At 32.3% G+C, this 27,263-nt stretch overlaps 2 protein-coding genes across 6 annotated transcripts; one reads left to right on the top strand and one right to left on the bottom strand.

The window, feature by feature from the left end:
* The first annotated feature begins 7,481 nt into the window (after positions 1–7,481).
* LOC112751126 (kinesin-like protein KIN-14C) lies at positions 7,482–26,884 on the top strand. 3 transcript variants are annotated; one of them, XM_072217143.1, is made up of 21 exons: positions 7,482–7,634; positions 18,491–18,693; positions 19,229–19,386; positions 19,486–19,596; positions 20,007–20,205; positions 20,678–20,805; positions 20,910–20,993; positions 21,164–21,241; positions 21,332–21,424; positions 21,522–23,255; positions 23,347–23,428; positions 23,526–23,621; positions 23,705–23,881; positions 24,045–24,151; positions 24,262–24,440; positions 24,547–24,711; positions 24,792–25,045; positions 25,197–25,360; positions 25,942–26,040; positions 26,157–26,261; positions 26,563–26,884. In XM_072217143.1, exons 2-19 carry the CDS (start codon positions 18,597–18,599, stop codon positions 26,038–26,040), a joined length of 4,005 nt encoding a protein of 1,334 aa, XP_072073244.1. In that variant the 5' UTR covers positions 7,482–7,634; positions 18,491–18,596; the 3' UTR covers positions 26,157–26,261; positions 26,563–26,884. The 3 variants fall into 3 exon arrangements, with proteins under 3 accessions (XP_072073244.1, XP_072073245.1, XP_072073246.1); XM_072217144.1 differs by having other exon boundaries at positions 7,532–7,634; positions 18,494–18,693; XM_072217145.1 differs by lacking the exon at positions 7,482–7,634 and adding an exon at positions 17,844–18,091.
* LOC112749178 (protein TIC 56, chloroplastic) lies at positions 13,003–17,700 on the bottom strand. Of its 3 annotated transcripts, none has more exons than XM_029293384.2 (5): positions 17,246–17,700; positions 16,233–16,430; positions 15,222–15,505; positions 14,628–14,805; positions 13,003–14,227 (listed from the first exon to the last, which is right to left on the bottom strand). In XM_029293384.2, the coding sequence occupies exons 1-4, from the start codon at positions 17,268–17,270 to the stop codon at positions 14,707–14,709; spliced, it is 606 nt and encodes a 201-aa protein (XP_029149217.1). In that variant the 5' UTR covers positions 17,271–17,700; the 3' UTR covers positions 13,003–14,227; positions 14,628–14,706. The 3 variants fall into 3 exon arrangements, with proteins under 3 accessions (XP_029149217.1, XP_029149218.1, XP_029149219.1); XM_029293385.2 differs by having other exon boundaries at positions 17,224–17,556; XM_029293386.2 differs by lacking the exon at positions 13,003–14,227 and having other exon boundaries at positions 14,667–14,831.
* Positions 26,885–27,263: the final 379 nt, after the last annotated feature.

Raw genomic sequence — 27,263 nt, 5'->3', positions numbered from 1 at the left:
CACCTAGTGAAGGATAACTAAACAGGACAACCTTCAATTGTCAATTAATCCTGAGAGTATTCCAACAATAATAGGGATTCCAACTAATCAATTCCCAGTCAAGGCTTTTACTTGCATTATTCAAATTCATCAATTTAATTTCCTGCTTACTCAACTCAAACCTTTTTGAAAACCTCTGATTAATATAATAGCACACTTTTCTGCAACTCGTTGGGAGACGACCTGGGATTCATACTCCCAGTATTTTAAATTTCAATTTTCTGTGACACCTTTGTAAATTGATAGGCAGATTTCTGGTGAGTTAAGAACTATACTTGCAATGTATATATTTTAACAATTTTTAATTCGCTAATTTCTGCCCGCATCACTGTTCGATTGACTTAAAAAGATCAGTACACTGCAAGATGATTAGGAATTGGATATCAAGGACATAGACACGGAAAGTCAAGCCTTTGCTCAAATTTATATTAAGAATGGGGGATAGGCGATTGTTTTTATCATAATTACAAAAAGTGAGAGTTAGGATTCTCAATGATCTTGTTTGATCATTATAGAGTGATTACAATTGTGGCCTAATGTTTATTTTTGTTTTCTTTATATGATTATTTGATATGAGTAAAATTTGTTATTATTTTTGTCTTTATAGTTTAGTATGCATATCTTCCGTGTTATTATTACTAAGTCCACTTATATTTTCTAATTAATAATAATTATAAGGGATAAGTATTGTTTTGGTCTCTAACATTTAGGGTCGGAATCGAATTCATCCCCAACATTATTTTGGATTTAAAATCGTCCCCAACATTTTAAAATTATATTAAAATCGTCCTTTTTAATAAAAAATTTTTAAATGACAAAAATGCCCCTTTTTCACCAGTTCACTCTTCTTCTTCTTCTTCCATTAACAAAATTTAAAACTACAAATCCTTCTTCTCCCTTCTTCTTCCATTAACAAAATTTAAAACTACAAATCCTTAAATACAATTAACAACAACAATAACAACAACAACAACAATTACAAATCCTTAGGAAATTAGGGCTTGTGATAAACATCAAATTCTTCAAATCCAACAACAACAACCACAAATAAGACTATGAATATTTAATCTCTTCAGAGAGCATGAGAAGGTAGTTAATGATAACAATCCATGAAGAACAAAGTGGAGAAAGCCAAAGATCGTAGTCAACAATTTTCAGAATGGTTTAAAATTCGTGCCATGAAAAACGATGTGCCTGGTTGGGCAAAAGGGTTGGCTAGGGGTCCAAATAGAGTTGCAAAAAGATTTTTAAATTATATTATCAATGGGTATAGGTTCCATACAAGGGACCGTGATGCGAGATGTAAAACTCAAAATAGTGGTGTCACATTAGAGGTATTAACTCCTAGTTTTGCTAGTGTGAAAGATAAGAACCCAATTGAAGCAAAAGTAGCCTACTATGGTAGAATAGTTGATATGTTTGAGTTAGATTATTATGGCCAATTTAAGGTAGTCTTGTTTAAGTGTGAGTGGTATTCAATTGGAAAAGACAACTTTGATCTTTCATATGTGTATTTCAATAAAAAAAATGCTACCAAGAAGAACCATTTGTGCTAGCATCTCAAGTAAATCAATGCTTTTATGTGTAAGACCCATATGTCAGTGACAAGCACTATGTTATGAAAACAATCCCAAGAGATTTATTTAGGGTAAGTGATGACCTTAAGTCTGATTCCCCCATAATATATGCAAGGGAGCCATGCGAACCTGAAGTGATTCCAAGTCTTCCAAATGATAATGGCGAAATTGATCTAGTGAGGAATGTTCTACGAGCAACTATTATAGATATGGATCCAAACATGTTTGCCAAACAACATTATGAGGAAGATGAGGAAAGCGAATATGAGTACATGGAGGACCTTGATTCTGAAACATCTTGACAAGTTTTTTTGGTAGAATCCTAAACAATCCACTTTTCTTAGTTGTTTTGCTTAGTTAATTACTTGCTTCAGTTGATTATGCTCATTTAATTATTATTTAAATATCATTTTATTCATTGTTATTATTTTGTGTATGCAGAATGGAGAAAGGGGAGATCACTAAAGAAAACGGATACTTTGAGGTTAGACAAGTGAAGTCAAGTGTTGAATTGCTACAACAATACAAGATTAAGAGATAAATTAAAAGATCATGGCTGAAAATAAGAAGGCTAGCTTGCAAGCTCAAGACCCAAAGGATCCAACAAGCAAACAACCCATCACAATAGTGGAAGATGCATTTGAAGAGCAAGCTAGGACTTTGAAGAAAAAAAGGAAGGCCCAAACAACGGTACTTGTTCAAGAATGCGAGCATATTGGAAATGGGACAATGTTTGAAGTTGAAAAGAACTCTAAAACTAGGAATCAAAGGACTGCTGAACTTGATGCAATGGAACAAAATGACATAAATTTTGATGATGACGGAGAAGATATAAACGAGATGAGTGCAACTTCAAATAAAAAAGGAACGAGTCTTGACATGTATTTTAAGGTACATGAGATAAATTTGGAAGATGAAGAAGATGAGGAAGATGAAGAAAATGAGCTTGATGATGATACAAATGATGCGGGTAGTGGAGGACAAGCTAATAATGAAGGTACTTTTCTTGTTTACTTTATTGTCTAATTAGAGCTTATATTACTTCTCAATTGAATTATGTTATTTTATTCGGACTTAGGCACAATAAAAAAGAAAACCCGTGGAAAAACTACGTGCAAAAAGTTTCATGCCACAGATTTTAATGATCGACGGGAGGTGAAATTTTTTCAAGGGCAGCCTATAGGTCTAACCAAGGAGGTTGTATCTAACCTCAACCAACTATTGGGCACCACAGTTAGAAATCCTAGTTTTGTGACTTTGTTATATACTAGTTGGTATGGTGTGCCTAAAAAACTCAAAGAGGACATGTGGGAGTATGTCAATGTATGTAAATATGGCATTATGGATAATTTTTTTGTTAGTTTATTTGTCACATTATTTATGCTAACCGTTGACATTCTAATGTGTTGTGTTGCATAGCAAAATTTCATTCTTCCTATAGGTTCAAAGCTGTGGGTAATGCGGAGATTTTGTTGTGCATGGAAAAAATACAAGGGCGAAATAAAAAAAGAACATTTTTTGAAGTACAACACAAAGAAAGAAATGATAAAGAACCGACCATTAGAGATTCCCGAGGTTCAATTTCGCAAACTAATTCGGTATTGGAGTCTTTCGGATATCAAGGTAATATTATCTTTTATTTCTTCCTATGTACCATCAAGCATACTATCATTAATTCTTCATGTTCCTAAACTTAGGTGTTTTGAAGAAATTTGACATGATATCTTGTAAGAATAATAATATCAAGGTATTAGAGTCTTTCGGATATCAAGGTAATATTGTATTTTATTTCTTCCTATGTACCATCAAGCATACTATCATTAATTCTTCATGTTCCTAAACTTAGGTGTTTTGAAGAAATTTGACATGATATCTTGTAAGAATAATAATATCTCTTCTTCATGTTTATATTTAGGTTATCTCTGCTAAGAATACTAAAAATAGGTCAAAGCAAACATGTCCTCACCGAATGGGATCCACAAATTTTGGAATAGTGCGTAAGCAGTTGGTAATATAACTTATTCTTTGTGATTTCTCTTTTATATATATTCATGGTATAGTTGTCTAGTTAGTATGCTTCATATAAACTTTTCTCTATGTACTCTTGCGCGACTCTAAAGAGAACAGTGAAGAACCATCAAGGGCTGAAGTTTTCATAGCAACTCGCACAAGTAAAAAAGGAAAAGAAATTGATGCTAAAAACACAAACCACAATTGTGAGTTGTTTGTATTTGTATTTTGGATATGTACAATATGAATTCTGATGTGATTTCTATTTATATTGAGTTAATGCGACTTTGTATTTTATTGGTTGTTGCTTTTTGATAGACTGAACTTCAGAACTGTTTAGAGGCAGAAGAAAATGATGACGATGCATTTGTAGGAGTGTTAGGAAAGGACCAACCAGGTCGAGTTCGTTGTTATGAGGCTTCAATTACAAGAAGCTCTCTTAAAAAGGATGAGAAGATTCGCCATATAAAAGTTGAATATAACGCTAAGGTCTCATCATTAGAGAAGAAGATGGACGGTGTATGTAGTTTATTAAAGGTATTGGTGCACCAAATCAACCCTGAAATGAGCGATGAAGAGGTAGCAGCCTTAGTGCAAGCTGCCCAAGATTCTCCTTTGGATACCTCAAGTAGCAGAGTAAGAAATACTCCTCGCTCCTCCGAATCAACTCACATTCTACACAAAGATGATGTAAGTAATCTTTTCCATTTTATTGTCATAGAGAGATACTAATAAAAAGAAAAAAAAAACAATGGTCACTGTCCTATTCTTAGCTAAAATTATAATATTTTTATTAATAAAAATGTTGGAATATAACCAAGTACTTCAATTCTGTTTGTTGTTGCTGAATTAGAACTTAGAAGGTTCTAATGTTGTGATTTTAAATAACTATGACTGGTGGAAAGAGTTTAGTTTGTTAGAATTTTTGAAGAATGTTGGTAAGTATGCCAGGGTTGGGTCTATGATAGCTAAGGAAAGTGTTAGGAAGATATTGGAATCTGAACAAAAAAGGTATAACTATATATATCAAACAGCAAGCAGTGGCAGTGTAATCTTTAAGATTGTAACTTTTGCTGGAAATTTGTCATGCAATGTATTGGGAAATTGGCCACCTAAGATATAGGCAATCATCAACAAGTGGCTAAAAGGTTATAAAATGATAAAGTGGAGAAAGATTATGCTGTATATGTTGTATATAAAGCAAGCTGATGGTTAGGGTTAAGCTGCTTTAGGTAGACATGTTAATAATTAGAATACCTTTATCCAAATAAAGAACTTTTCTTCTTTATGAAAGTTGGATTACTTGATTTAAAATTATTGGTCATTGACTAAATTATAAAATTATCTATGAATTTTGGTAAGGTTTTATTTATGAATTCATTAATAAAAAGAATAATTAGGTTATTGACCATCTTTTTCGCCACACTTTAAAACCGTGTCCATATGGCCGTATCTCTATCTATTGCCACGCTTCTAAAGTGTGGCCATATCTCTGTCTATTGCCACGCTTTTAAAGTGTGGCCATATCTTTGTCTACTGCCACGGTTGTAAAGCGTGGCCATATCTCCTCTATTGCCACGCTTTAAAAGCGTGGCCATATCCTCCACATACGGTCATACTTTAAAAGCGTGGTCATATCTCCCACCTACAACCACACTTTTAAAAGTGACAATTTGTAAAAAGCGTGGCAAAAAAAGCATGGCGATAGAGCAACCGCCACCCTTGCAGTCGTGACCCTTTCAAAAGCGTGGCGGTAGCTCAAAAAGCGTGGCGAAAAGCTATCCCCACGCTTTTTTCAACTTTTTGCCACGCTTTAAAAGCGTGGCAATAGAGCTGTTTTCTTGTAGTAAAAGACACCGAAGAATGAATTATGATAAATTTGTCCTTGATAGAAGAACAAATCATATCTAACATTACAATTTTTTCGCACATCTATAACTCTAACTATTTAAGCTTTCAAAAAGACTTAATTTATAATTTTTTTCTCGATAACTTGTTCGGTATTTTTTTTTAAAGACTTGCTCAAAATTATTTATGTTTTGTTCTTTAAAAGAGAAAATGACAAATAAGTCATTGACCTTTTAATCTGCAAACATTTAAGTCCTTAAGAATTTGAAAATACATTTAAGTTCCTGACATTTTCAAAATCTAGACATATTGATCTCTCATATTCACTTGGGTTTGTCAGACTCAACGAAAAAATCAAACGTGACTCCCGTTGTACTGACCTGGTAGATACGGATACACACGTGAGAGAGTTTTTAAAATTGGACAAATTAGACTCAGGGATCGATATGTCTAGATTTTGAAGAGGTCAGATACTTAAATGTATTTTTAAATCTTCATGGACTTGAATGTCCGTAGACTAGGGCTGGAAGTGAGTCGAGCTGAACCGAGCTAGAGCAAGCTCAAGCTCGGCTCACGAAAATTGAGCTTGGCTCACGGCTCGACTCATTAACAATCGAGCTTATTTTTTAATCTCAAGCTCGGCTCACCAAAAACTCACGAGCTGGCTCAAATAAGAGAAACATAAATATATAATCTATAATTCTATATCAATAAATTATAACTTATATATTTTAAAAAATATTTGAAAAAATCAATTTTATATATTGTTTATCTATCAATAAATTATAAATTTTTTATTTATGTCCTATATTAAAATTATATGTAAAAAATAAATATAAATATTAAATAATTAAGATTGTTATAATATATATATATATAATCGAGCCAGCTCACGAGCTAATGAGCTGAGCTTATCCAAGCTCAAGCTCGGCTCATTTAATTTATGAGCTCAATTCCAGGCTCAAACTTGGCTCACCAGCTCACGAGCTTAGCTTATCGAGCTGTTAACGAGTCGAGCTCGAGCTGGCTCATGAGTTGGCTTGATTCACTTCCAGCCCTAGCCGTAGACCAAAAAATCAGGATCGATTTATCATTTTCTCTTTAAAAAATTGGCAATAACATTAGGTTTAAAATAGAAACTACTTTCAATAAATACCAACTACAATAACAATATTTGATAAAATTTCTTCTAATTTTAAAATGATTATAATAGAGATGAATATAGTTAAGAGTCATTTTTAAATTAAAAAATTCATTAAATATCAAATTATATTAGACTTGTTAATTTTTTAAAATATATCTAATTTTGAAAAACAAAAAATACAATCACGTAATTTTTTAATTTATCAAAAACTTCTAGAATAAGCATTACCAAGCCCGCCCTAAGATAATAATGTCTTAAACAGTCAAGCAACGATTAGATATCATATAGGAATCTTATAAAAAAGAAGTATCATTCTTGTAAAACTTTTACTCTTTTTTTTTTTAAATTGAGAATTGGGTCAAATTTTCAGCAATATGGCAAGATATCTATAGTTTAATTAAGGTTTAATTATTATATTAATCTTTATAGTTTTTAAATTAAATTTTTACACTATTTTTAATTTTATAATTAAGTTATTTTCATATAAAAAATGTTAAATTTAACGGAATATTTTTTAAAATATATGCAGTCAAATATCTAGTTAAGTTTTTAATTATTATTAACACCTTCAATTTGTGAAAAAATATTTAATTAACTCTAATATTTTTATATTAGGAGACTAGAAAGGACCTAATTATAAAATTAAAAATAGTGTAAAAACCAGTTATAAGAAAAAAAATATAAAGACCTAATTAAAAATTTAGTAAAAATATACGGACCGACAGAATAATTAAATTTTATAGATTTAAAAAAAAATACAAAAACATGAAATGGTTATTAAGATGGAGAGTACCTTCATGATGAAAACATGGAGACAAGGAGAGTACAAAAAAGGGGAAGTTTCTTGCAATAAAGCAAACAAGCAAGCAAGTAACATACAACATCAAATATCGATGAAGCTAAGTTGGTAGATAGCATTACAACTCTTCAACAAAAAGGAAGCTAAAGTAAAAACACTGGAATAAGAAACTAAGGAGATGGCCAATTGAAAGTTGAAGCTCCACTACTTTGGCACGGTAATTTTAGTTTATTGCTAATCAAGCTTCAGTAACTTATAATGTGTTATTGGATATTGATTTGATGAAAGTGTGCCTGTATTTTTCTTTTTCTTTTTCTTTTTTTTTTTTTTTCATTTTGTTTTTGGATGATTATGAGCTGGGGCTGTTTTATGCTGATATTCTTCTTTATGTATATAATGCTTGTTCTCTTCTTCGCTGGTTTAAGTCTTGATAGTTGAGAGTTGAATAAAAAGGTATAAACTAGTATTATAAGAATATTTTGTGAATAATTTTAATGTACTATTTGTAGGTGGGAAATTATATATTTTAAAAAACATTTTAGTTACTTTTAATGTGAATAAATTTTGTAGACAAATAAATTAAAAGCGTATTAGAACAAATTCATTACGAATTGTGTGAGACACTATTTTTAATAATTTTTAAGTCATGTTTAAAATAAGAAACCAAAAATATACAAAGATAATTCGTGTATATGTGTGAAAATCCATCATTGCACTTGAATTTCTTTTGTAAATAAACATTACACTCCAATATATATAAAATTTTATAGTTTCACAATTTTTTTCTATGTCAAATGAAATTTGAAACACATAAAAATATACAACAATTTCCTACATGTTTTAAATTATAAAAAAATAGTTAAAAGAAAAATCTGAGAAATATTGAAAAATATTTTGCATTAATATATTGTATCTAAAAGAATTTGAATTTCACCTTAAATCAAGTATATTTTTCTGAAAACCTTTTGAGATAACAATTGAATTGGAATATGTCCACAACTCCACAAAATATTCTCGTAGATAATGCTTCATTTGACAGTTTAAACCTTAGTTGGAGTCATGCACCATATCCTACTAACATAAAGTTCTACTAGAGTTAATATCTAAACTCATAGGAGATATGGTCTCATTTCTACTTAGTTACGTCGCCTATTTAAAATTCTTTATAATGCAATATTTTGTATGTGTATTTATTGAGTTTTTGATAACAATGCAAGCAATTAATGGATTTTATTGAGGAATCAATAGCCAGTTAAAAATATAATAATAAAAAATTTATTTATTTATTTTTATTATATAAAAATTGATACTAACTCTTTATACATTAAATATAAGTCATGTTTTTTTTAATGATGTCACATCATTAATTTTGATTATTTAACAAAAATTAAAAATTAACCAATAAACTTTTAGTAAAATATTTGTAAAAAATAAAAATTAAAACCATAACTCTCACAATTAATTAATTTATTACATATTATTATTTAATAAAATAATAAAATATTAATTAAATATAATAAATATCTACATTAAAATATCATAATAATATTATCATAACAAATTTTAAGTTATAAATTATTCAAATTTTATACTATTTGATATACTTATGTATCATACATATGGCTTTTACTGTTATTACTTCATTTCACAATTTATGGTTCGTCTGAGAAGAAATATCTAAACCAACAAATAAAGAGGAGAGCAGTCTATTTACTTAAAAATAATTTTATTAGATGATTAGGTACAAAATAAAAATTTTTATTATATTTTTAAAATAAATTTATGAGAAAAATATTCTTCTTATTTTTACTATTTATACTTTTTTATTATTTTATAATACTTTATATATAATTATATTTAAAATATTTATAATTATACTTGTTTCAATATGCTATTTAAATTAAAGAATTAATTTTGATCATTTTTTAACACTATTTTGAGTTTGTATCACTTAAGACATTATTTGACAGAATGAATTAAAAAAATTAAGATATATTTTTACTTTATTTAAATTATTCTTATTAAAGATAATTATATATATATATATATATATATATATATTATACACAAAATAAATATTCTAAAATTTTTTTTCTTACTATTATAGATGTCATTGAAAAATTATATGCAATAGGAGATAAAGAATAAGTAAATATCAAAGAAAAATCCATAAAATATACAAAAAGTAAAGTTTTTGTACTACAATATAAAAGTTATTAACAAATATTTTTACTTTATTCTATTTAAATTATTTTTATTAAAAATAACTTATTCAATATATTATATATACACACAATAAATATTCTAAAAATTTTTAATTTTATTATTATAGATGTCTTTGAAAAATTATATGCACTAGAAGAAGAATAAATAAATGTAAAAAAAAATATAAAAAATACAAAAAATAAAATGTTTATGCGACAACATAAAAAATTATTACAGATTCAAATTGTAAAAGATTTCATTAAATTCTATCAAATTATACTTATTATAAAAAGTTCTACCAAATTATAAATTACTAACTCAATAATTCTTTTAGATTAAAAATTAAATTAAAGGTTTTAGATCAAAGTGCCACAATAATTTTTGTACTATTTGATAAAAAAGCAAAAAAATTATTGGACACAATTACTTTAAATCTAATTACACTCCAAGACAACAATGATACTAAAGCACCATTCCAATTGAAAAAATTTATATACCCCACACTTAAAAGACATTTGTTCCGACAAAAAATAATGAAACTCAATCTCTATTACAAAAAATAAAACAGGTAATAGTAATACAACAAAAATTTAATTTATATTCAAAACATCATTTTTATTGCTCATTTATATTCTTCATTGATTATAAGAACCAACTTTACCAACACTAATATCATCATACCTAGATGACATACAAATTAAGAGATTAAGAAAAAAAAAAACGAATCTAAAACACATTTTCAAATGAAGAACATATATAAAAGTAGAATAAAAAAAGTACAATAGATAAAAAAATATATACAAGTCAACAATTCAAAAATATTATGTCTCTACAAGAATATATGACATGAAGTAAAAAAAATAACTCTAACAACAAATAAAAATAAAAAAGAAAACAAATTTACCATATAAAAAAACTAAGTCTGTCAATTATAATAAATACAAAAATAAAAACAATAAATGAACATGTAACTTTGTACAACTTCAATATAAAAAACTTTTGTATTACAAAATATTTTATATAAAAAATACATAAAATTTAATATTAATTTGTATATATTTTAATTAATTTTTAAATAATATAATACTTATTAAAATATCATATATTATCGTTAATTTACCACATTGGGCATCGAAGGGGTTTCACTCTAGTTAAAAGCAAATAACATAGAGAGAAAAAAAAAGGAGTAAATTGAGAATTGTCTTCTATTAGAGATTGAGACCACTTACAATGAAAAAGTGAGATTAAAAGAGAGAAATCAAGAGAAAGTAGTTCGAGGAAAGAAGAGGATCAATAGGAAACTCATATCACACATACTCTTTTTAGTTGCATCAGCCTCCTTAAGAGCTTCTACTGTCACATTCTTTGACCTCCTTTCTTTGGTTTGTAACTGCCTCGTCATTATCCCCTCTTTCACGTGAGTGATCCCTTCAAACATCTCTCTTTTTAGACTTTGTATCAACACTCCCGCCATGAAAATTGACCTGGATCTGATGGTAGCTGGAGCGAAAGATCAAGCTTAAAAAAGTAGTGAGTTTCGAATAATTCATTAAGAAATTTGTCTACGTTGACATTGGGAATCAGTCCTTGATGGTGGCAGTATTTAGATCCCGATCGGTGGAAAAATGCCAGGAACCATCCTTCTTTTTAACCAATAACACCGGGTCACCGGTGAAGAAAATGGAGTAGTGCTAGGTTGGATGATTTCCTCAATCACCATCTCAGACACTATCTTCTCAATTTTAGCTTTCTAGCTGTGGAGGTAACAATACAGATGCACTTTAATAAGTGTCGTGTGCAACAACAATGGAAATGGCATGATCATGTGTCCTGGGTTGGGGAAGATCCTTTGGCACCTGAAAAACATCACAGATCGGACGCTATGTTTGAGGGTAATTCTAAAGAGAGGAGGACTACTCCATGTCTCGGCACTGCAATTGGACAGTGTACATTTCGAAAATTTTTGCAGTTGCATGCAATTTTTTAAATTGGTGGAACTAGGCCGCAGCTGACAACAATTGCTTTTCACCGTGTAAATTCACGATATGGTCCCCAACCATGAAGATAATGAACTTTTGTTTTTGTAATTTACTAAAAGAGAAACAGTAATTTTTGTGTTTTGTGACCAACACTTAACTATCAAAAGAAAAGTGAATGATCTCTCATTATTGGATGTAATTTCACCCCATTAAAAACACTATTGATGGTCAATTGATGGTTACAAAACACAAAAATTACTGACTCTCTAACACTCCTCTTTACTAAATGCGTCTCGAGTATCTCAAGCCAAATATCCCCCCAAAACTAGTTCCTCATTAGCAATCGAGAACATAAAGGCCGTAATAAGGAGAAACTGATCCTGAATGCTCACCAGTAAGTCACGAAATTCACCTTTGCACTGCAATAAATTGTCATTGCCCACCTGAACCTTGAACCGGAGAGCCTTACGAATTGGCAACGCCAATTTGCGAACCAGAGCAGGATGAATGAAGTTATCAAAACTTCTACCATCCATAAGTATTCAAAGGAATGGTTAGGTGTGGATCTTTTTGTTGATGGCAATGCCGGAAATAACAAACGGACATATGATACTATGCATTATTAGGTTGGTTTTTGTCTATTTTATCTTACAGTTGTCTGTTCTCTTTGCTCCATTTTATGTGTTGAGTTCTTCTTTAAAAAAAAAAAGTATTCAAAAGTCTTTACTGTGTACTAAACCTCTAAATCGAATAGACCTGCGACTCAAAATGTCTATCATGAGATATAACAATTGATGTGTTTTTTTTTTATCGGTTTTAGAAGAAAAAAAAGACGAAAATCATTCATATATCTTCTTATGTAAAGTTAAACATTTAAAAGAAATAGTATCATAATTCATAACAGTTTTAATGCTAATAATGATAATTCAAAAAAAATCAATTTAATTTAATTATATACCTTGCTTAACCGTTGGCATTTTTTTCCATGAAAAATACTTAGGCACCGTACCTTTTTATTCTTTTCCTCGAAGTAAACAAAAACAAAAAGATACACACAGAATATAGGAACATTTATTCCCTTTATAGAAGCAAGCAACATTAAATTTGGAGTAAATTTGAATTCACATGATATATCTTAAAAATATAGTAAGGTATTAAGTGATCAACTTCATAATATCTTGCGTGTCAAAAATGAAAGAAAAATCATATTATCTTCGTAACGTTTATATTTGTTAGAATTCTTATAGTTAACATTACACTATAAAATAGAAAAAATAAGTTACATTACTCTAAATTCTAATATTCTATTAGTAGGCATCATAAATTTTTCCTCTCTCCCACAGTCCCACATGTAAAGTAAAATAAATTATATACAGAAAGTAACATATCTCGCTCTTTGCATGGAGGTAATAATAACTTTGCTGTTACATTGAATTCCTATTATTAACATATATATATGTTTCAAAGACAACAGTAAACCAACATAAGTTCATGTCATTGATATAAAAACATACATTAACAAACATAAATTATTCAATGAAAGATCAAACACCCTAGAATCTATAGAAGTAAATTTGAAATTTAGATATCAAAAGAATGAAACAAGAATAAGTCACCACTCACCACAGTATATTAGTATTCAACTATTGATCATGGTAATAAGGCTGAGATCACATGAAGCTTGTTGACAATTGTGCTAACAAAACAATGCTGAGAGTAAGCCCCAAAGCTTAAGAATCTGAATCTGAAAACCAAAATTTTCCAACAATATCATAATTAAATTTATGCAGCAGTTTGTTGTTGAACAGCAAGCCTCTTTCTAGCCTCTTCCATGATCGACAACTTTGGGAAGAGACACCCAAGGCTTTGTTCCATTGCCGATGATGAACGGATTCCCCATGCGGGTTGCAAACTCCTAATCAGTAGCATCCTGGACATGGATGGTCTCAAAACTTCCCTTGTGCTTCTCACGATTCTTGATGACACCAAATTGGCCTTTTGCCAGAATGCCAGCAGAACGACCAATACGTTCGACGGGAGTAATTTTCGAATACTTTTACAGGATAAAAATTTATTAGAGACCAAATTGTCCGATCTAGAATTCTTTGGAAATCAATTTGGGTGTTTATGCATTTCTCAATTAAGACGAACCATTCCCGTGTAGACTACCAAAGTTCCAAACCAATAGATCACTCGCAACGGCTTGACCAACCATCTATATTAAGACAACATTTTAGAGAGAGAGTGTGTGTCATTTCAGCAGAAGCTACAATACCTGGTGGCAACTTACAGTTTGATTTCCCTCTCCACCCAAAATTTGCCTTCTCATCGTTATTTTCATCATGAACTGGGCAAATGAAATGTTCTTGCTAGTGACCTAACCAGAATCTTTAAAATTCGATATGTCGATATCATGTGAGAGAAGAGACAAGAAGCGACCACTGCAGCTCACCTACCAAGCCGCCGCCGCCTCCTTTTCTCCGCTTCTCTCTTCTCCAACAGTTTATTGAAATTTTGTAACAAAATCTCTCTGAACCTTCTCTGCAATTTTATCAAATCCCGGGAGGTTCCTCATGAAATTTTCATACACCTCGTCGTTGAGATCTTCGAATATCTTATATAACCTCTGCAAATAATAAAGCGAAATATCTCATGTTTGAGATGAGGCTAGTTATTGCAAAAATAGGATTGTAGAGATACCAAGACATCACCACAGTCAGGTAATTGTTCATATAAAGGCAACTAACCGTGATTTTGCATTCTATGGGTTCCAACAAATATAGATAATTTTGATTTTAGTCCCTATGAAATTTTGTATTGGTTTTGGTCCTTTTATTATCATCTACTTTCTTTTGTTTTTAGTTCTCATTATAATATTTTACTTAACCAAGAAAGGATATGATATGAAACATCAAAAGTTTGTACTTGGTAAGGCATGTATCAATCTCTAATCATTGTAGGAAGAGAGTGAAAATACATCAATGTAGATAAGTGGTGAATCAAGATGCACGGATTAAGATGCATACCATTATGTCCTTATTCCAGTGCTGGATGTATGGTGGACCAGTCTGGAATGAGCCGAGTGGTTCCCGGTACCATTGGCCATTAAATGTTATTTGATCCATTGCTTGTTCTATACTCAGAACTTCCCATGGCCTCAAACCTGGAATAATTTTTGCCAACTGCAACCTGTCTCACAATTATCTAACCAAACAAATAAAAGAAAAAAACTGGGAGGCAAGAGTTAGTCACAAATTAGTTTGAACCCATAATTCATTACTATTTCCATCTATAATTGACAGAGAACATAGTAAAGTTTCTTGTATTATCTAAGACCAAGCAAGTAAGAACAAAGATAATACATAATTATCCATTTACAGGTTCATTTATGTTTGCCTTTTTCTGGACCAAAAAATCAATTTCTTTTACAGGGAAAGATTTTTCACCTTGCGATATTTCTTTAAATTTTCAGCATTTTTCAAAAAAGCTAACCAGAGTGGTTTCTAAGAAATATCAATATTCCGTTTTTACAACTACAAAATCAAGTTATAAAATCACTTTTTTTTTTCAAAATAAAAAACAAAGGCACCCTAAATCACATGGTCTCAGCATATGCATACCTTAAGATGTCTAGGAATGTATTTGTTGGGCATGTGATCCTCTTCCAAAATAGTGGTGAGTTCAGAGCCACTAGCCCAAAGAAATAGGGCATGACTTGGAATTCTAACTCCTGGCCAAACACCATCATTAGCTTCTAACACCGCTAAATCACGTCTCTTGCTTTCTATAGCCTCTTCTTCAAGCTGCTTATAAGTCTTCTTTTCAAATCCCTTGAGAGGAACCCATGGTGGTATGCCCTTCTGAAGTTTGTGAAGAAAAGCCGTTGCTGAAGCAGCGAATCTAACTGAAAAAACAAAAAGAAAAAATAACAAACCGAGAATCATTTTATGTTTTTTGATTTTTTCAGATGCAGAATGTGATCATTATTCACAAGGATTGTCTTCAATAGATTGTTCACTTGAATTAGATAGTAAAACCTTTTTTGGCATATAAGTCAACAAAATCTAGGATAGAATGTAATAGCAAATCAGTTTGACTGGTATTTCAGTCAAGTATTACAGAAACAGTTATCAAGAAGACAAGAATTTTAGCAAGAGCTAGTTTTAAGTTGGGCTCTTACTTTAGGGTGTGGAAGCAAACAAGTTTGAAATTCATAAACAGTTTCACATACAGTACTCTTATAAACCCAGTTTAAGACATCAATAACTGAGGGACCATAAGAACATCCAAGATAGAAAAGCTGAAAAATAAGTGATCCGATACTGTAATTTTTTTTTTTCTTTTTCTCTCAGTGTATGAAGATCAGAGAGAAAAAGTCACAAGTGTCATTTCTTGTGCTCTGATTAAAATAACCAAACAGGTGCAACATCATAATTGTAACTTATCCATCAACCTGATATCTTTATCCTAGTGGATATACTTTACCATGAAGGAATTCATCATAGCACATGGTGCTACTTTCTTAGCATGCCCAGAAATGGTCAAAATAAAACATACCGATTGTTCACTTTACAATTTACACAATAAATGATTAAAGGGTAAAAGAAGGATAGAGATCAAGACTGTCAGACCTTCCCAAGTAGCAATTGCACGCTCCATTCCATAAATCATGTGGATTGGATCCCACTCATCCATATCTTCGCCCCAAATGAAAGTGTTCTTATCTATAATTCCGGCACCCCAAGCAGTTTTAAGCGTAATTAACTCCAGGGGTCCTCGTGTACGACCTAGCCTGTCCTTATAGTACCATCCACCACTCCTCATGATAACTACATTAAATAGAAAACAGAAAATACAACAAACAACCAACATGGAAGCAATGAGTAGAGACACACCAATTAAATAATTACGCACAAAGGTTAGAGTTGCATCACAAAACCTTCAACAAACAAAGATAGTGTTAATTATATCTCACATCCAACTCTTTTTCCATAGCAGTTATAGGGGGGGAAAAATACAGACACGTATCTTAACATAGTCCTTGTCACTTTTTTTGGCTAAATAAAAGCATATCAGGTGGATAGACTTTTCCACAACCAAGGCATGGTAAACCACAAACAAGGGACCACCAATTTGAGTCGAACCAAAGACCTGTTTATCAATGTCATGCAATCCTATTCCTACAAATTAATTTCGAACCCTCGTTGACAACTACCTATATATTGTAAAACATGTAGGTCCAATCACATATTTCACTAGCAAGAGCAAAGCTCTGAACCTTATCTAAACCCAAAGTTCTGGTTCAATGCTATTTCAACATCATTGGAAGTTGCCTAGCTCTTAAGCAAATATTTCACAAACATAAACAAAAACCCAAAACCTTTTCAATCAATGCCACTTAATCCACAAGCCAAATGTTTTACAAAATTAAATCTTTCAAAATTAATCCAGTCAACTCAGCCATCACTTATTTCAACATGTGATCAAACAACAATGCCACTTAATCAAAATTAAAACATGCCACTATTTTACAAAATCAAATAATACAATCACCCTAAAATGTAAGATCTAAACTTGAGAGATGTATCTTGAAAATTGAATGAGAAGAGTAACGGAAGATGCCTGTAATCAGGGATGTTCTTACATTCCCAGAAGAACTGGTGAGTCATCTGAGTGAAGTGGCCAGGTTCTCCATCGTTGGGCTTCTTGGGCCTTCAGCGGAAGAACCTCGGGATCCCGATGGCGGCGAAGGGCGGAGAGTTGGCGTTGTGTTCGAAGAATCCGAGGATGTTGAAGTTAAGAGCAGGGAGAGGGTTTTGGGGTTTGTTGAACCAGTTGCCACCAAAAGGGTTGAAGTTGTTAATGGAAGCCATTAGAAGAAGAGGAAAAAGAAGGTTTGATTTGATGCTACAAAGTTAACGTTAGAAATTTCTAATGCAAAAGGATAATTGGGATACACGAGTTATAATTTATATTTTCTTTCAAACATCTCATAAAAATTTATCTTTATTAGAATTATGATCATTTTATTAGAATTATCATATATTCGATTTGAAAAACCAAATGCATTTATCATCGGAACTCGGAAGTGTATTTTCTATTTTCTAGAGCGTTGTGGGTATGTGATTTGTTCATGAGAAGCAGGCCCAGGCCCAATCCATGATTCTTTTTGGGCCCTGGACACGTGTCAAGCATCAACGAAATGTTTCGTTTTTTTGGCGGGTGTTGCATGCGTGCATTGCATTCATTAACAATCATTCATTGATTTTTGATGTTTGAAGCTTCTCCCTAAATTCGATTGTGACGTAGAGAATTTTGCTCTCCTATCTTCTCGGAACCCCCTCTCACTCCATAAATAATCACACTCATCTTTACGTACAAAAATTTTCCAATGCATGTTTCTTAATTTCTTGATGAGTTTACTCGTCAACTCCTCCCCCAAAACAAGAATCTTTGATTCAACACGGTTCTCACTGTTTCCACTCTCAAGGTTTGATTACTTCGCTTCAATTTCGTTACTTCTCATTCGCATTATACCACATTCTCTTAAGTCACAATGAGCTTGGTCAAATTTGGAACGTTTTCTTTGGATTCTTAGTTTTCTTGAATTTAAAACACAATGTCTTTGTAATTTCAGCTGAATTTGCTGTTTTTTTACAATTTATCTGCATACAATGTAGGATCATTTTTCTTTTTCACCGAGAATCTGTTTTCTTTCTTCCAAATAATTTAATGCATGGATTTTGTTAAATGAATAAAATTGGAAGTGTGAAGGGTTTGTGAATGATGATGATGCGTTGAATTGAATGTAATGTACATAATTTAATCTGGAGTGTCAATAAAGGCAATGATTTTGATTGGTTTTATTTGTCATTAATATGAATTTCAGCAGGTTTCAAGGGTTTTCTTTTGTGTGACATGATCACACTTATGGGAACTTGTTTTAGAAATATTATCTCCATGGATATCTGAAGTGGTGTGTGCACCCTCAAGTGATGAAGCCCCAATCGGAAAACCACTCTACAGAACCCAGGAATCTGGGCCACTCTTCAAGTGCCAACTTCAATGGAATCAATTTTGGTGAAGTTGAAGGTACGGGGACAGCATTATCCTTTGAGAATTGAGAGTAATGAATGGTGCTTTTTTATGTTTCAAATAAGAAAAATGATTCCTTGGTGTTCTTTTATGTTTCAAATAAGAAAAGTGATTCCTTAACTCGCAACATATTGCTTCACTCACTCCTTGGTAGTTGCCCATGGCGGGCGCCACGCCTATCTATGAGTGGGTTAGGTGCGCGACTCACTCCAAGCATGATCAACCTAACATGCATCTTCAAACAAAAATCCAAAGGGACTATATTTTACAGCAATAACCCATTTTTGTGACATCAAATGGACTCCAGCTCTCAAACATGTATAGGATGGAACCAAACCAAAATTTGTTTGCCTTTATTATCCCAATTTGTCCCATTTGATGTCTTTTTATGTACCCAAATCCGGATATGAAAGGCTTTTTGAAATAAAGAACAAAATCATCTGCTTGAAATCCTATCTTGAATATGCCTCTTAGTAATTTTCTGTTGCATTTAATTGATATGCTAATCTCCTTCGGTTTGAATGAATTTCAGCCAAGCACCGAATGCTTTTGGTCCAGTGGCTAAATAGTCTTCTTCCAACGTTGAACTTGCCGGTAAATATCACAGATGATGAGCTAAGAGTATGCTTGAACAATGGTACAATTTTATGTCAAATAATGAACAAGCTACGACCTGGTTCAGTAAGTGAGGTAACAACATTCATTCACCTTGCTATTGTTTCAACTTTTATTGGCAACTTGATTTTTTATGTTGTGTTGGCTCAATCGGTTTACTTTTTCTATTTGTAGGTCAGTGAATTTGATAATTCTCCGTCAGCAAAGTCAGAGAATGTTAAGAGATTCCTGAAAGCCATAGATGCATTGGGCATGCCCAAGTTTGAAATATCAGACCTAGAGAAGGTATAAGAGAGATGACTTCTTATGGATTTGAATATGTGTCTATACATGAAAACTAAAAGCTTAGTTGTTTTTTGGTTTTACTTTCTGTATTTTCTGTTTTCAAAATTTTCTGAAGGGAAAAGTGAAAACAGTAAATGGATACCAAAACAAAAACTAAGTAGGCCCTAATTTGCAGTAGAGGCAGTCCCAAAACTGTAATCATCAATAAAGCATATCAGACACTTTTACATCTATTTTTTGGTTCATAATTTTAGAGCAATACTATAGTCAGAAACATAAAATGGCAACAATTTTCAATAGAATTCTTTCAAACAGATTCTTGTAGAAACTGACTCTCTAGCACCTTCACAGTTTTATGTATTACATTAGTTTTGTTCTCCCTGGTTACCACCGTCTCTTTTAAATTACAGGGCCATATGAAGTCTGTTGTGGATTGTCTTTTAACACTTAGAGCCAAAAGTTTACAGAATGCTTGGGGAGACAATATTTCTATGACTAATTCCAAAGTCAGATCCATCATGAGTTCACCTTCATCACATGGGGGTGATCAGAGGAAGAATCCATCAGAGTCAAAGTTCCAAAGTGTTTTGCGTAGTCCGGTTATGGCTGGTATGCTGACTTTTGATCCTAACTCAGCCTCTCCCTCCTGTGTGTGTGTGAGTGTGTGCGCACATGCGTTAATGCATATGGAGATTGTGAGATATGCATGAGTATGAAGTTTCCTTAACATTCTCACGGTTATATTAACAATAAAATTTATTGATATCCCTGTTTGCATATATTCCCCTATAGTAAAGAAATATGTCAGGAGCATATCAAGGAAGACCAAGTTAGAAGATAAACGTCAAGCAAATTATGAGACTGAAAACACAATTCAGGGTAAAAACCATAAGAAATAATTTTTACAAGTGCTCAATGAGGTTTAATCTTTACAAACTAGGAAAATGAAAGAGAAACTGATAAGAACAAAGTAATAACTAATAAGTTACAGCTTTGCCTGTGTTAAGGATATCTATACTTATGAAAATAAATATTTCGTATTTTGTGCTTAACCAGATTAAGTAGTGTTTCTCTTCTGCAGAGCCATCGGCTGCATTATTACACCATGTAGGTCATAAATTTCATGAGGTGTTTCAAATGAAACACGGAAGCTATGCTGAACTTCCTGCTGCAAAAATCTCAGAACTGATGAAATCTACCAGTTTAAATGTAAAATCTAGAGAATCTTTTTGTCATCTTCTTATTCACCAATTGTTTACATGATTTTTCTGGTTTGATGCATCACTAATTTCTTTCAGCACCTACTTTTGCAGAATGCTCCTACTCAATCACTTTTGAGTGTTGTGAACGCCATTTTGGAAGAAAGTGTTGAAAGAAGAAATAGTGAAATACCCCATGTATGGTATAGCCTTGAAGGCTTTTGCAGTTAAAGTTATACAAAAATGCTCTTGTATATATTGTGTGTTTATCTTACCGTAAAGGCTTGAAACATATTATAACCAAAAGTTGCATGAGAAGCCTTTTGAATGAAAATGATTGTTTGTTTGACAATATAATTGCATCTCAGCGTGTGGCTGTCTTGTTGAGAAAAGTTGTCCAGGAGATTGAGCGGCGCATATCGACTCAAGCAGATCATTTAAAAACAGTGAGTCACTTATATTGTATTTTAAGAGCTATATAGTTTTGATTTTCCCAGTTTGTTTCCTCATATCATGTTTTTACCCTCTGGCTTCAGCAAAACAATCTTTTTAAGGCTCGCGAAGAAAAGTATCAATCAAGAATTAGAGTACTTGAGGTTCTTGCTTCTGGAGCAAGGGAAGACAATGAGGTACTGCCTCAAATTGTTAATTAGTTTATCTATAGATTCTTAGGCACTTTGTATATTAGTACAAACTCTGTTTATCATAGGGAACTTTTTCTTGTAGGTTGGGGTTCGAAGCCCTATTCGGCAACAGCAACAGACTGCAGTTACAAGTGCAATCGTGCAGTCAAAGGAACAGAGTGAGGTGACTAAAATGGAAGAAAAGAAGGCTTTTGAATCAATACAGTCTGAAAAGGCTAAAGAGGAGACAAAGACGGAAGATAACCAAGAGGTAATTCGGTTGATGAAAGAGCTGGAAAATAAAAACACAGACATTTCAAAATTGAAGCAAGAGCTCGAAATAATGAAGAAAGGTAGCCAAGATGTTACTAGCTCTGTGAAAGAGATGGAAGATAAAAACATGGAAATTTCGGCATTGAAGAAAGAGCTAGAAACAATGAAGCAAGGCAACCAAGACCTTACTAAGGTTGTGGAAGAGATGGAAAATAAAAGGGTGGAAATTTCGACATTGAAGAAAGAGCTAGAAACAATGAAGCAAGGCAACCAAGACCTTACTAAGGTTGTGGAAGAGATGGAAAATAAAAGGGTGGAATTTTCGGCATTGAAACAAGAAGTAGGAACAATGAAGAGTGATGACCAAGATGTTGCTAGGTTGACAAAAGATCTGGAAAGCAAAAAGATCGAAATTGCAACAATGAAGCAAGAACTAGAAGCATTGAGAAAAGGAAATCAAGATGTTGCTGGGCTGATGAAAGATTTGGAAAATAAAAGCACAGAAATTTCAACATTGAAGCAAGAAATAGAAACATTGAAAAAAGGTAACCAAGATGTTGCTAGGCTGATGAATGATCTAGAAAATAAAAAAGCAGAAATTTCAACAAAGAAGCAAGAACTAGAAAACACAATGAAAAATGGTAACCAAGATATTGCTAGGCTGATGAAGGATCTGGAAAATAAAAGCCTGGAGATTTCAGCATTGAAGCAAGAAATAGAAACACTGAAAAAAGATAACCAAGATGTTGCTAGGATGATGAAGGATCTGGAAAATAAAAGCATGGAGATTTCAACATTAAAGCAAGAAATAGAAACATTGAAAAAAGATAACCAAGATGTTACTAGGCTGATGAAGGATCTAGAAAATAAAAACACTGAAATTTCAACAAGGAAGCAAGAACTAGAAGACACATTGAAAAATGGTAACCAAGATATTGCTAAGCTGATGACAGATCTGGAAAATAAAAGAACAGAAATTTCGGCATCGAAGCAAGAAATAGAAACATTGAAAAAAGATAATCAAGATGTTACTAAGCTTGTGAAGGACCTAGAAAATAAAAATACAGAACTTTTAACAAAGAAACGAGAATTAGAAGAAACATTGAAAAATGGTAACCAAGATATTGCTAAGCTGACGAAAGATCTTGAGAATAAAACCATGGAAATTTCAGCATTGAAACAAGAAATAGAAACATTGAAAAAAGATAATCAAGATGTTACTAAGCAGGTGAATGATCTAGAAAAGAAGAATGCAGAACTTTCAACAAAGAAGCAAGAATTAGAAGAGGCATTGAAAAATAGTAACCAAGATATTGCTAGGCTGACGAAAGATCTAGAAACAACGAAGAAAACATATGATTTACAGTGCTCACAGTTGGAAGCAGAAATCAAGGGTGCTAAAGGAGAACTGAAAGAGAAGTCACAAGAATATGAGCATCAGTTGGAATCATTAAGTAATAAGATTAGAGAGAATGAGGCCTCTTATGAGTCTGAATATCAAAAGTGGAACCTAAAAGTTATCCAATTTCAGAAAGCTACAACTTTTCAGCTTAGTTCAATAAAGGTAAAATTAGAAATGTGTTAATGTCAGTTTATTTATTTATTTATTTATATCATTTCAAATCTTACAACTTCTCTAATTTTCAAAAATCCAGGTCTTGAAATTGTCTTGGGAAACTGTTAAGCAGCATGTGCTAAATGAGCAACCATTTTATGCAGAAGAGTTTAAGCGATTAGGTAAGCTTTGTTACTAATCTCATTTTAAAATCCCCTCCATTTTTTTTTATCTATATGGGATAAGCACTATCTGATCATTTTGTTGTAACTTGTGTAGGTGTAAATCTTAAACCATTGGTAGATGCAGCTGAGAACTATCAGGTAGTTCTTGCGGAAAATCGGAAGATGTTCAATGACATTCAAGAATTAAAAGGTGACACCGTTAGTATTTGTACAATAAAAATTAAATGAATGGACGTGTATTGTGAATTCACACAAAACTTTTCTATGATATAGGAAATATTAGAGTATATTGCAGAGTTAGACCATTTCTCCCAGGACAAAAGGAGAAACAATCTATTGTGGAACACTATGGTGAAACCGAGTTGGTTGTGGCAAATCCTTCCAAACAAGGGAAAGAAGCCCTTAGAACATTTAAGTTTAACAAGGTCTTTGGTCCAAGTGCAACTCAAGGTTTATTTCTAATTTTTTATATTGCCCTTTAGTTACCACCTAGCTTCTGATTGATGAGTATTTTGGCATCATAACAATACCTCTTTCCAGTTTCTTCGTATTTGTTTATGTTAACACCAATGATGCTGCACTAATTTATACTATTCAACTCCGAGTGATGCAGCTGATGTATACAATGACATTCAAGCCTTTATACGATCAGTACTCGACGGGTACAACGTATGCATATTTGCTTATGGCCAAACTGGTTCTGGGAAAACTTACACAATGGTATGGCCTTATGCACATAGTGATTTTCATCTTATTGCACCATGCTAGTCAAATAAATTCATCATGATATAAGATTTCATTTTGTCTTTGTTCTTATGCTTTTTCGTCAGAGTGGTCCAAATGGTGCAACAGCTGAGAGTGTTGGTGTTAACTATCGAGCTTTGAATGACCTTTTCAGCATAGCGACTACCAGACAGAGCACCATTTCCTATGAAATTGGGGTTCAAGTGATTGAAATATACAATGAACAAGTGCGAGATCTGTTGACGACTGAATCTACTCCAAAAAAATATCCTTTTCTATTAATATGTGGAATTTTATTCTTTGCATGAACTTGTAGTTGAGAATTTTTATTTGTTTTTTTCTTCCTTACATGGTTTCCTTCATTTGCACACGGTTGGGATATTGACTCACTCCCAACCAAATGGCTTAGCAGTACCTGATGCTAGCATGCAACTTGTAAAATCAACCGGGGATGTCATAAAGCTGATGGACATTGGCCTGAAAAATAGAGCCAAAAGTGCAACTTCTATGAACGAAAGAAGTAGCCGTTCTCACAGGTTTTTTATTTCTCCTTTCCTAGGCATCAAACATTGAGAACTTTCTAGTATGGTGAAACTCAATGAACTTATGTGGACAGTGTGGTATCGATTAATGTTCGTGGAGTAGACATGAAGTCTGGTTCTACTCTTCAAGGCAACCTTCATTTGGTTGATTTGGCTGGAAGCGAGAGGGTAGATCGGTCTGAAGTGACTGGTGATCGACTTAAGGAAGCACAGCATATCAACAAATCACTATCTGCCCTTGGAGATGTCATCTTTGCTCTTGCTCAAAAGAATGCTCATGTGCCATACAGAAATAGCAAGCTTACTCAACTTCTGCAATCTTCCCTTGGTAAAATCATCGTTCTTCATTTCTTAATTTCTACAGGCCTTGCTTTGCAAGTAGCAGCTGAAAGTAGAAAAAAATTCCTCAAGTTGCTTCATGGCTTTACATTTTATAATCTCTCGTGGTTACAATTGATGACTTCGATTTTACTGCACAGGTGGTCATGCAAAGACACTCATGTTGGTACAAATCAATTCAGACGTAAAGTCATATTCCGAATCTCTAAGTACTTTGAAGTTTGCTGAGAGAGTTTCTGGTATTGAGTTAGGAGCTGCGAAAAGTACCAAAGATGGGAAAGATGTCAGAGAATTAATGGAGCAGGTGCTTAACTTGATTATTACATATACATACCTTCCATCATCTTATGAATTTATCACAAGCCTTTCAATTAATTTAGTATTGATTTTCGTTTACTTTCATTGTATACTTTGGAAGCAGAAGCTCACAAAACTATTCAAGCCATTATAAACAACATCTCCAATTATAAACCACTGAAATCAAGCAATAAAAATTATGGTGAATTATATTAACCTGCCTAACCCTAAGTTCAGTGGGATCCATTGTGATGCTTCTTTATCTGTCCATGTTCCACTTTATAAATATGTGTATAAAGATGACTAGTTTGACTTTGATGTGAAGCAACCAAGCGTGAGTTAGCATCATTTTGCCTTGTATGATGTTTAATCCATCCATGGCTATATATAAATGTTGTCACATAAAAATGTCATCACATGAAAACATATATACATTCTCCAATGAATGACACTGTTTGAAATGATTACATTCGTTTATGAACTTATCAAAAGAGTCATCTAGACCATTTGAAACTCTTTTTTTCCTTTGTGCACCTTTGGGCGCTCTAGAAAGAATAACAGTGACTAATGTTTTTTCATCTTGTGCAGGTGGCTTCTCTAAGGGACACTATTTTGTCAAAAGATGAGGAGATTGAGAGGCTGCAATTACTTAAAGATCTGAAATCTGACAAGCCTACCCCAGAATAGGTAAGGAACTTTTGAAACCCAAAGAGTTCAGCAGGTGGTAGAATTATTCAGAGAAATCAAACCATAAAAGCTGAAGTAATAACCATCTTAAATGAGTTTATTATTTTCTGATGCAGATTTTGATTAAGTAGCATTTGTGACAATGATATTCCTCTTGTACAAAAAAACTTATGGATCCTCTGAAACTTCCACTCTCATTGAAGGCATAAAATCATTAGATAGTAAGTATTGCTTGGGTGCTACATATTATTAATAAGAAAATAGTTTAATTTTAATATACTGATAGTATAAAACGTTTTACACAATTGACCAATTACGTTTATTCTCTTAGATGACAATTCATGTGGTCAATGTGAAAAGTAGTTATTTTTGATGTCGTGGTATTATATAATTAGATGTACGTGTAAAACTGTTTTATGCTGATAGACATTAAAATTAAATCGTAAGAAAAAATTTCTATTACTTCAACTTAGAAACTCTGTTGAGAAATGTGTGAAGTTTGTTCACAAATTTTCATTTCAGGTATTTAAAAAAGGTAGCTCTTGTAAAGACCAACCTGTAGCTCCAAAACAGTAGCATAAAGTAGGAGTTATGTGAAAATCAGAGTCTCAGCTGAGAGGATCCATTTTCACAAGAGTTGCAATTTCATACCATTTTACACCTGTATAAAATACACGTATCCATTCATATGTAAATAGGATATTTTTTCTTTTTTTGTCAATTACTCTCAACACTTATTTTTAGCATTGTAACCTTTTTGTGAATATTGTAATAATTTTAGACATTGTAACATCCATCAATTATGAATCTTTCGGAGGCAATTGATCAAATATATTATTATTAATCTATTAGAATAATAAACCAGTTTATCATAATAACATAGAGCATGCCAAAAGAAATGAATAATTTGAGAATAAAACAAATAATGCCTAATGCTAATTCCTTTCAAAATCATTTGTTCCTTGCAAGTATTCCCTTCTTGAAAGAGAAAAAAGAAATAAAAACAAATAAAATACACTCTTCCATGCCATTTGACAAATTGACCTATCACTATCATCACGGAAATTAAGTCAAATTAGGCAATATCCTTTACACCTAGTTTCTACTTTCTAGTTTGCATCTCCCTTTTCAATAACATGATAATGATAATATCGTGTCCTTATGAAAGAAAATGTAGATTAGATTATTCAAATCCAAATTTTCCTGCTTTCGGTGAAAGTCGT

This window comes from Arachis hypogaea, chromosome 15 (assembly GCF_003086295.3).
Source record: "Arachis hypogaea cultivar Tifrunner chromosome 15, arahy.Tifrunner.gnm2.J5K5, whole genome shotgun sequence".
Lineage (NCBI taxonomy): Eukaryota > Viridiplantae > Streptophyta > Magnoliopsida > Fabales > Fabaceae > Arachis > Arachis hypogaea.
This window is presented reverse-complemented; position numbering and strand designations above follow the sequence as displayed.